Source organism: Miscanthus floridulus, chromosome 10, assembly GCF_019320115.1.
Source record: "Miscanthus floridulus cultivar M001 chromosome 10, ASM1932011v1, whole genome shotgun sequence".
In the NCBI taxonomy this organism is placed as follows: domain Eukaryota; kingdom Viridiplantae; phylum Streptophyta; class Magnoliopsida; order Poales; family Poaceae; genus Miscanthus; species Miscanthus floridulus.
In genome coordinates, this window is record NC_089589.1 from 14,866,048 (window position 1) to 14,877,600 (window position 11,553).

The window sequence follows — 11,553 nt, forward strand, 5'->3', positions numbered from 1 at the left end:
AAAAAAGACAGGTTCAGAAAGAAAAAAGGGAACTGGATCGCAGAACGGTATATGCAATGCAAGCTGCAAGGTTCACATGCAACATTGTGAAGATGAATGAAAACAACTGGTAGCTAACACGCCAGTCGAGAGTGGACTCATCAAACGGTGGTTATAACAGTGTAAATTTCACAGTTTGCTTTCTGTTGCAGCGTCAGAAACGGAACCAAGGGCACATGCATCAAACAGACCATGGTCATGGATGTAGAACTTCTCAATGGAGCTTTTGATTCAACTATGCACAGTACAGTGTTCCCTAAACAACATCTCTCTCTTAAAAAAAACAGCCCAAGAATCTCTAACGAACAACTCTCCTGATCCTCACTGGAAGCCCGCCGCTGATGGAGGCGGTGAGCCCGGACACGAACTTTGGCGCGCAGGCGGCGGCGCCACTGTCCCCGACGACCTCGACGTCGAACGCCCTGACCACGGCCACGGCGACCGCCTTCATCTCGGTGACGGCGAGCTCCTTGCCGAGGCAGACGCGGAGGCCCGCCTGGAACACGGGGTACCTGTACAGGCTCTCGGGGACGAACGCCCCGCCGGGGCCAGTGAGCCAGCGGTCGGGGCGGAACTCGCCGTGGTCGGCGCCCCAGATGCGCGGCATCCGGCCCATGGCGTAGGGGTGGTACGTCACGCGCGTGCCGCCGGCCACGTAGGTGCCGTCGGGGAGCACGTCGGGCCCCGCGCAGAACTTGGAGTCGAACTGCACCGGCGGGAACAGCCGCATGTTCTCGTACAGCACCGCGTGGGTGTAGTGCAGGCGCTTGAGGCGCTCGTACGTGAGCGGAGCCGACTCGTCGCTGGCCTCCGCGCGCATGGCGGCCGCCACGGTTGGGTTGCTGGACAGGAGCATGAAGAGCGTGGTGAGCGCGGACGACACGGTGTCGCGCCAGGCCAGGAGGAAGCTGACCACGATGTCGCGGAGGTATTTGTCGTCGACCTCGTGCGCGTCGTCGCCGGCCGAGGCCATGAAGCGGGACAGGAGGTCGTGGCTGCCGGCGACGCCCAGCTTGCGGCGCTCCCGGATCATGGCGGCCGCGAGCTCGTCGACGAGCGCGATGGACTCCCTTAGCTCCCTCTCGGAGCCGACGTTGAGCAGGCGCTTGGCCTTCCACAGCAGCGGCGACGCCGCGGCCCCGCGCATGGCGCAGAGCCACGTGGCGGCGTCGAACGCGTCGGCGAGCCTCGACACGGGCATCTCCCCGCGGTCCAGGCAACCGGGGTCGAGGCCGAAGGAGATCTTGCAGATGGTGTCGAACGCGAAGCCGCGGAACACGTCCTGCAAGTCGACGACCGCGAAGGCTTCGGCGGCGGCGGCGAGGACCGGGACGAGGCGGGTCTCCACCTCCTGCGCGACGATCCCGAACGCGTAGGACCGGACGGCGACGCTGCCGAGCTCGAGGCTGGCCATCTTGCGCTGGTGGCGCCAGGCGTGGCCGTCTACGTTGAAGATGCCGCGGCCGAGGAGGTCCCTGAGCACCGCCGCGAAGGCCTTCCCCTTGGGGAAGTTGTCGAAGTTGGTCCGGAGCATGTACTCGACGTTGGCCGGGTTGGCGGTGACGGTGCAGCCGAGGACATGGACGTGGACGGTGCCCGTGGGCGACTCCCGGAGCAGGTGCGCGTACCAGTCGCCGAGGTTGGTGAAGTCCCGCGCCCACGACCCCGTCAGGTATGCCCGGCACACGTGGCAGCTGCACCAGGGCCACCGACGGAGGAGCGTCAGCACCACGCCCAGCGCCGCCACGCAGATGGCGGCGGCGAACAGGGCCGCGCCCAGGCACTGCGCCGCCCATGGCAGCGACGAGTCTTCTGCTGCTGCTTCCATGGCGATGGCGGGCGCTTCTGTTCTGTTACGTCTAGATCGATCGAATTAGGTCGTGGAAGAAGAGGGAGAAGGTGGGGAAATGTGTGTGGTGGTGGTTTGTGTTGTGCGGCAGATGAGTGAGGCGGCTTGCCTGTATATATATAACGTGGGCAGACCGGGAATGCGCACATGGGGCACGTGCGTTTTTGTATTAAGCAACGTTGGTATTGACGTTTTTCAGTGCGTTCGGCTGGTACCTTCGGACACTGTAGCTCGGATGGTTGTGGATGTTTAAATAGTGTTATGTGAGGGAGAATAAGCTGAACAAATAATCCAAGACCGAAACAGCCTTTTTCACGCTCGCAGCTCAGGTCCTTCTCGTTTTGCTAATAGTTGATGGCAGTTGGGCCCACATGGACGGAGAGAAAGGCGAGGGGCATGCCGATTGCCTGCCACCCAAAGACTGGAAGGTTGTTTTTTTTTACAGAAAAGCTATATCATGCCCGTGTGATTTATTGGTTTGCCTCACACGAATTTTTTGGCCGTCGGATTTGACCCTATATCGATCTAGCCCCTTCTTCTCCCGCGCGCCGCGTTTATCCTTTGTCGTTTGCTCTATTGCTCTTTGCTCAGCCTGGCCCACATGTCAGCTCATTTTGGGAAAACGCACTCATTTATCTCTTTTGAACTGTTCACCCCTTTCCCATCCTATTTCGTCTCTCTCGTTCGGTGGCGATGGCTGAGGCGGAGCCCTACGCGGAGGGGCTCACTACTAGAAATCGGCACTTTGCCGAGTGCCGGAAGCTTTACCGAGTGTATTTTATCAGGCACTCGGTAAAGACGTCTTTGCCGAGTGTTTTTTTTTGCACTCGGCAAAGATGGCTTTGCCGAATGTTTTTTTTCGGCACTCGGCAAAGATGTATTTTGCCGAGTGCCATTTTTCGGCACTCGGCAAAATGCGTCTTTGTCGAGTGCCTTTTTCCTAGCACTCGGCAAAGATGTATTTTGCTGAGTGCCATTTTTTTGGCACTCGGCAAAATGCGTCTTTGCGGAGTGCCTTTTTTTTTGCACTTGGCAAAGAGGCATTTTGCCGTGTGCATTTTTTTTTGGCCCTCGGCAAATTATTTTTTCAAAGCGATTTTTGAGGCCCTAAATGAATTCAAATGAAAAACTTTTCAACTATAAAGTTGTATAACTTCTCAAGATCTACAAAGTTTATTTTGGTCATTTCTTCATTTGACAAAGCGACAATAACGTTGTTCATAAAATCTACATCTGTCTCATATCTCTCATATTAGTTTCATTAAAGTAGAAGAGAGATATATAAGATTTGTGAATAATGTTACTACTACTATGTCGGATGAACAAATGACCAAAATAAACTTTGTAGATCTTGATAAGTTATGAAATTTTGTAGTTGGCAACATTTTGATTTGAAATCATCTTGTCATGCAAAAACGACGTTTGAATTTGAAAATTTTAAATTTTGAATTTTTCAAAAGACCTCGGATGGAAAAACTTCCTAAATGAAAATTGTAGATCTCCAAAAGTTATGAAAGTATGTAGTTGACAACTTTTTGATTTGAAATCATCTTATCATGCAAAACTACGTTTGAATCTCTCAAATTTGAAATTCGAATTTTTCAAACGACCTCGGATGGAAAAACTTCCTAAATGAAAATTGTAGATCTCCAAAAGTTATGAAACTATGTAGTTGACAACTTTTTGATTTGAAATCATCTTATCATGCAAAACTACATTTGAATCTCTCAAATTTGAAATTTGAATTTTTCAAATGACCTCGGATGGAAAAACTTCCTAAATGAAAATTGTAGATCTCGAAAAGTTATGAAACTTTGTAGTTGACCACTTTTTAATTTGAATTTGTTTAGGGCCTCAAACAAGCAATTTACTCTCGATTTAGTATAATATATGAGGATAGATAATGGAATATAGACACAAGTGACAGTGTAGTGCAGTGGTAGAGCAGCAGACACACGAGGGAGAGGTCGTGAGTTTGAATCCCGCCAGTCGCGTTAGCCATGAATTTTGCGCAAAAAATGCAGCGACTTCGATGGCCGGTGGCGCTGGACGGACGGGCGCTGGCCAATGGAGGCCTCCCCCGAAAAAAAATTTGCTATTATTTTTGGGTTTTTCGCATTTTCATTTTGCCAAGTGTAAATCTTTGCCGAGTGCTTTTCCGGCACTCGGCAAAGGCTTCTTTGCCGATTAATTTTTTGCCGAGTGCCCTTTGCCGAGTGCGGCACTCGGCAAAGCCTTTGCCGAGTGTATTTCAGGCTTTGCCGAGTGCCGCAGGCACTCGGTAAAGTGCCGGTTTCCAGTAGTGGCTCTTCGCCGGCGATTCGTCATCTTTTGTGAGTTTTGGTTGTAGTTTTTGATCTGAGGTTGTAGATCTCCTCGTTCTCTACTTGTTTCTGACTGGATTTTCATCGGTGTTTTGACGATTCGCTTTTTCCGTGAAGACCCACGTCGGATTTGCTTGCCGTCATTGTTTCGCCATCATTGGTGACTACTTTTTTGCACTTTGTTAATGATTTAGATGTTGACATGTTCGATTAGTTTTCCCCCGTTATTTGTTCTTAATTTTTCGATTTTCCCTGTTATTTGCATATAGGCAGAGGCACTGGCTGAAGTCAAAGTGTAGTAGGGAGGTCGACCCCATGGCTAATCCTGAGTTGCCCGTGCCTGATTCGGAGGTGGAGGCGGAGGCGGAGTCCAGGCCTGAGTTGGAGTCGTAGTTCTTCTGCATTGCTCATTAGTTTGTGCGGTGAGTTGTTTATTCAGTCTGTTTTCTATTTTTTTGCAGATTTGGTTTATATTTAGTCATTGGTTGCTAAAACCATGTGATCTTTCTGTAGTTGTTTTTGAATTTATATAGATGGATCCTGAATGATTGTAGTATTTGTTTTCCAATTTTCGTAGATCCAGTTTATGTTTAGTCATTGGTTGCTAAAACCATGTCCTCTTTGTATAGTTGTCTTTGAATCTATATAGATGGATCATGAGTGATTGTAGTAGTTAGTCTTTTTGAATGATGGATAAGTTTTTTGGGTGTTTGTAGCTGATGAACTCTGTTCGATATTGTGGCATACTTCGAACATTTTCTATCTTCTATGTATTTGTATTTTAGTTAATTTTTGTTAGTGGAGGCTTGCTCAGGTGTGCCATTGTTATCATGGTTTTGCTTAACTGTAAATCTCAATTGATTTTTAGTTATTTTTAGTTAAGACGCAGTAGGCAATTCGCTTTATGCCAAATTGAGCTTGGTTCCTACAGTTTCAATGTCTCTGATGATGTTTTTTTGTGATCTATTTAATTTAATTGGTTTAACAGTAGCTATATTTTTCCGTATATACGAGTTATAATCGGTGTCAATATTGTTTTGTCTTCTCTGTTTATCTGAATTGATTTTCGGTCCTTCCATACTTTATCTGTAGTAGCTCGTAGCTATCATGCTCAGTTGTGATTGCTCGTAGTTTACAGTAGAGTTCAACTGTACTTACAGTTGTTGATTTAGTTTAATTCATAGTTATCTTTGATGTAATTTTGCTAAATTGTTAGCTTTTTGCTGCAATGATGAGGTCTAGCTGCATGTGTACTAGGAGGCAAAGTTGTAGTTGTATCTGTTGTAGCTGCATCTTTTGTAATTTTTAGTGCGGATTTACTTGATCGTCTAGATAGTTGTTAAAGTTGTTTCAGGTAACGTAGTTAGATGCCCTAGTTTGATTTTATTAGTTGGTGTGTCCAATAAATTCCCTCCTGATTTTTTGTGCCTACGCTTGTGTTGTTTTAGGCCTGGCCAGTGCCTGGTGCTTGAGTCGATAGAATGTGTGTGTGATTTGCAAGTTTGGATTGACCAAGCAGCAGCTTGGTGTGCATGGCCACCTGTTTCATTTGTGTCGTTTGCATAGTGCCTGCTATCCCGCCGGTGGCGGTGTAGCTTTTGCATAACTAGCTTCTCCGTCGTCTTTTTGTTTGTTCCTGTGTGGACCTGTCGTGGCTGCTGTGAGCTTGTTTCATGTTTGTTTTTCCAGGTCTCTGTTGAACCATTAGGCAGCTGCCTGTGTGGTTGCCTGAGACTGCTTGTGGCTGTTGTGATTTTTTAATAGTATTAAGCTATGATATATCAAGTTTGTACTGTGTGTCATTTATTCTTGGGAGCTACTTTGTATTATGTTATATTAAGCTATGATATATCAAGTTTGAACCATTAGTGCGGATTTTTTAATAGTATTAAGCTATGATTTTTTAACAATGGCCAGGCATTTTTCAGTGTCTATATCCATGCATATGTTTCAATTTCTACTTTGTATTATGTTATATTAGAGTATATGTGCTACTGTTCTAGCTCTAAATAATGGCTTCCTTGTTATAGGTATCCTAGTTACAGTATAGTTTAACTTCACTTACAGGTGTTCATCAAGTGTAATTTCTTGGTATGATTCATGTAAGTTCATTTCTTGTTTCTATGTTTTTTATTATTATTCTTTGTAGTTCTCTCAGTTCTTTATTTTATTTGCCTTTCATAGAAGATTTTTGGTATTTGTAACAACCTACAAGTTTTTGTTTTCTGATTTTCTGATATTTTCTTTGTTGATATTTGAGTTGTACAGATCTTTCAGTCATTGGGTGAGATGGTGGCTACATTGAATCAGTCCATGGTGTCAACTGTTTGGGCATGTATGTTGCCATCAACTTTTTTTCTATAAGTTACTTATTTTCATGTTTATTTCTAGTTTTATATATTTTAAATGGCTGCTGTTAATAAACTTGTAGGTTGTTCAATGGCTTGTATATGCCCCCACCTTTTCAGGCTCTGAATTGGGAAATGCCTGCTCATTTGTTGATGGATTCTTGGCCTCCTGGAGCTTTGTTTTTTGTAATGGCTTCCCAATTGCTGACTTCTGTAGTTAGCCCAATTCTTACTGGTAAACTGTGGGTTTGTTCACCATTCTTCTTCCACTCTTGCTCTAGGCATTGTAATGTTTAGCTTGCTGCATCATTTCCCTTCAGGATTTTGTCTATGGTGGCATAGTCTAAGGAAATCATAGAAATACCAAAATCTTGTCTGCCTATTGAACAGCGTAGCTTCATAATACGGTGAGACACTGAACGAAGTTTTTGCAAAGCGAGACTTTTTAGAATCTGATGTACTTCTCTACTCCAAAATTTATGTCATTTGTGTGTTTTGTACTCTTGAAACTATTTCAATTTTAGGTTAGATGTTTGTTAATCCAGTTGCCAGTTTTTCTAGGATCTGTCTTACTGCTCTATTTTCTAAATACTGGCTTACTGCTTGTAGGTAACTTATGTTTTAGTATCTTTTTACTACTGATTATTTTTGTATTTATGGTACATTTCATTTGCACTTATTGTTGTTGATTAGGTGTAATTTATAGGTATCACTACTGTAACTAGTTCTTTGTTTAAAAAGTTACCTTGGCTTGGCAAGGATTTTGTTTTGGTTTCTTCATTAGTATAATAACGCATGAGGTTTGTTTTTTGCTTCATTTCTGTGCACACATTCCCTTTGTTTAGTCATGTCTTGTGCTTTTTCTTTTGCTCATGTCAGTTTCTGCTATCTGCCCATTGATGTTCGTTGTGCTGCTGCCTGCTGCCGAGGGGCAGGTGGTTGCTTGTTGTCTTTTTTCTTCAAAGGGTAGGCATATAGTGGTTGTTGTAAACTGTATTTTTATTATTTGTGGTCGTTGTAGATGTATGAACTTTGAAATATCTCTGTAAAATGGTAGTGTTCTCAGCATTGATGTTCGTTGTACTGCTGCCTGCTGCCGACGGGCAGGCGGCTGCTTGTTTTCCGGTTCTTCAAAGGGTAGGCACATTAGGCGTGCTGCTGCACCTTTTTTTTCTTTTTCAATAATTTGTTTTTCATTGAACAATTTTCCTCTATTTTTGTAACACCCTAAAATTTGCATTCTTTTAAAATAGTTAAATTTGATTTATTTATGTTATTATGTGTGCATTCAAATATAGAAAAATAATATTTTTTTGTGAAATTAAAATCAATCGTCAGTATATCTACACGTTGATGCACTCATGCTGTAGCATTGTATTTAATATGTTGAGTGGTTTTGATTTAAACTCAAAAGGATTCAAAAATCATTTGGAAATGAATTTGGAAGTTTGATTTGGAAAAAGAAAAGGAAATTAATTTCTCTCCCCTCCCTTCTTCATTTTCGGCCTGCTGGCCCAACTCCCCGCCGGCCTGCTCGCCCCCTTCCCCTTCTCCTTTCCTCTTCTCCCGTTTTCTTCTTGGGCCGGCCCAATCGGGGCAGGCAACCGTTGCCGTCGCGCCCTCCCTCCTGCTCTGCCGCTGACCGCCTGGGCCCGCTCGTCAGAGCCGTCGCCCACCTCCCGCGTCCCGCGCCCGGTCAAGGCGGAACCGCCGCCGCGCCCACCTCGCGTCGTGGGAGCGTCTTCCCCCGTGCCCCGGCCTCTATAAAGGAGCCGAGCCCGTCGCCGCCCTCCCTGTTGCCTCCCCTGCTCCACTCTTGAACTCGCCCGAGCGCGCGGAAGCCGCACAGACACGTCGAAATCCGTCGACGTCCGTTCCTCCGCGCGGTCCGTCGTCCCCGAGCCGCCTTTGTCCTCGTTTTCATCCGCGGTGAGACCCCCTTGTCCCCCTCCTTCTCCCCGTGCCTTTACTTTCATAAATCATGGCCTCTAGGGCCCTATCCGCGTGCCCCTGGGAGCTTCACGTCGTCGGCCATGGCCACCACCGCGTCGGCCGCGTCCTCCGACTGCGTTCTCGGCCTGGGTGAGGTCACCTTCACCTTCCCTCTTCCCCGGTGCTCTCGGATGGGCAAACCGCGGCCTGTAGGGCCCGTATCGATCATGCCGGCGACCTCCTCGCCATCGGCCATGGCAGCGCCGCCGTGCCAACACTGTTCCGGCCGCCGGCCTTCTCTCTCTCCCCCCAACTCTAATCTGAGCCGTCCATTGCTTGATCAACGGCTACGGATGGCCGATACCCCTTCGCGGGTCTTTTTGCTAAAGAGACCCCCAAGTTTTGCCTAATTGAACCCGCAGTCCTCGGCCGGTTTAAATATTCCAGATTTGATTTTATTTAAATTCGAAAATAGTTCATTCTATTTTACAAAAATGCCACTGTATTGTTTTGCTTATAAAATCATCGTTTTAGCTCCGAATCGACCCGTTCAAATTGTGTTAGGTTCGTAATTAAGTTCTCTACATGTTAATGTCACCGTTAAACATGTTTGCAACATTTAAATTTTGAGGTTATATTTAATTATATAAATTGCTATAGGAAACCTGTTTAATTCATAACTTTCGCATTTTAGCTCTGTTTTTCATGAACTTCGCGTCTATGTGATCGTAGAAAGACATAGATTCTTTTCATAAACATTTTATCTTGTTTTCTAAACTGCTGGTGTACTGTTCTAACTATAGGTTTGTTTGCTTTGCATGATTGTTCCTGTAATGGTGTATGTTGCCGTGTTGGTCGAGTTCAGACGGTGAGGAGAACGTTGGAGACCAAGAGTTCTTTGATGATCAGTAGGAGTTTGTTAACCAAGGCAAGTATAGCATGGGATCTACCTTGATGTCCTATTCACCATTTATTAATTACTCATTTGCATGTGTCTAATTTTGATACCCGTAAGGACATCCTAGTGGTTGAATATCCTGTTTTCCTTGTCTCCTACGGGTTATATGCATATGGGTAGTTGCTAGCGCTCAACATAACTGTACATGATCTACATATTGAACAATGATTCTATGGAAAGAAAAGGTAAAAGATTGCTTTTAAACAACTGAATTATAGGGCGAAGGAGCAAATGACTTTTGATCATGGTGCTCTCGGCCCTCCATAAGGACTTATCTGTCGGCAAAAGCTGGGACTGACAGTGCAACCATGAGGGTCACATGGCTCTGACTTTAGCTCAGTAATAGGACCTTTTCTAGCTTGTTAGAGGTTACCTTTATGGCGCAAAAGGGGCTTGCCATGTTGGGTATAGGACTGCCGTTGTTCTTATGTGTATAGCCACGAAGGATTTGTGCCATAGAAAAGGGGGGTTCCTACATCTGCCTGCCGAGGAAACCTAGCGTCCCTAACTTGTTAACGAAACCTATGAAATGGCTTCATAGTGTACCCCGCCCGCTCACCTTGGCAGTGATATGTGAGTAATTAACCCGGGCATATGGGAATCATGACTCACGGTGAATGTGCACAACCTCTGCAGAGTGTTACAAACTGTTATAACAGCCGTGCTCATGGTCACGAGCGGCCTGGAAAACTCACAGAATAACTGGTCATTTATTGTTGTTCATTTATGATGTTCTACAATGATAATATGATACAATTGATTCTGATATCTGATCATGTGGGATTAATTGGGGCTTAAGCATAACTTGATGATAGTTGATGATAAAATCTTGACTTAATAAAAGTGTTAACCGCAGTAAACCAGAGTCGTCCTTTTTGAGCTTTCATAACCCCATGTTATCTTGTTAAGTACGGGAAGTACTTACGCTTGTTTATTTTCAATATTTGGATAAAAATCCTAGATGGGTAACAGATATCAACGGATATGAGGAGTATCTAGAGGACTTTTAGGCTTATGGTCAACCAGTTGACCGTCCCTGTGTTGGAGCTACCACGAGAGAGCTACCTTTTTTTCCGCTGTGATGTGTATGACTATGTGATGGTATTAATCGTGATGTAAGATACACCGTGATGATACATTTTGTAATTTGTCAACTTATGTGTGTGACTGATCCCTGGGCAGACATGAGTTATTGCATTCAATTTTATCCTTAAAATTGGGTGTGACAATTTTTTACTATTTTATTTGTAAGATTTTTCATCCAGTTGTCCTTTTCCATTGATACTTTTGTTTGCATGAAATGCGACTTGCCATAATTCATCTGATGTTGTGCTTCTAGGTAACTTAGTTAGGTTGCCTAGTTCATTTCTGTAGTTGGTCCATTTGAATTTTATTAAATGATTAAATGAATTCAGTCCCAGTGCAACCAATCAATCAGATGTAACTGATCTGCATTTTTGTCCCCAACCATTAGGTTCCAATTCCTAGAAATCATTTGATTTTTAGAATTTTTTCATAATTTTGTAGTTACTGTAGACTTCAACGTCACTTATAGTTGTTCATTAGTTGTAATTGGTATGCATTTTTAATGTAACTATTTCTTATTTACCTGACTATTTCTAATTTTCTATATTCTAAATGGCTGCTGTTAATAAACTTGTAGGTTATTGAATGGCTTGAATATGCCCACACTTTCTTTTCAGGCTCTGAATTTGAAAATGCCTACTCATTTGTTGATGGATTCTTGGCCTCCTGGACCTTTGTTGTTGGTCATGGCTTCACAATTGCGAACTTTGTAGTTTGGTCAAATCTTGCCGGTAAGCTATTGGTTTGTTCAGCATTCTTATTTCATTCTGGCTCTAGGCTTTGTAATGTTTAGCTTGCTGCATCATTTTTCTTCAGCTACTGCTATAGCTCTAAATAATTGTTCGCTGGTTATAGCTATAGCTATCCTAGTTATAGTGTAGTTCAACTTCATTTACCGTTGTTCATGTGTAATTTATATGTACTATTTTTGTAAGTAGTACTAAGTGTTAAAAAATCATTACTTGTCTATTACTAAGTTGATTCTTTAAAATAATGACGTCATAATTATTTTGGTTT

At 44.4% G+C, this 11,553-nt stretch overlaps 1 protein-coding gene across 1 annotated transcript; it reads right to left on the reverse strand.

Moving 5' to 3' along the window:
• Window positions 1–203: 203 nt before the first annotated feature.
• LOC136487717 (cytochrome P450 94C1-like) lies at window positions 204–1,960 on the reverse strand. Its single transcript, XM_066484819.1, has one exon. It carries the CDS (start codon window positions 1,865–1,867, stop codon window positions 338–340), a length of 1,530 nt encoding a protein of 509 aa, XP_066340916.1. The 5' UTR covers window positions 1,868–1,960; the 3' UTR covers window positions 204–337.
• Between the last annotated feature and the right edge of the window lie 9,593 nt (window positions 1,961–11,553).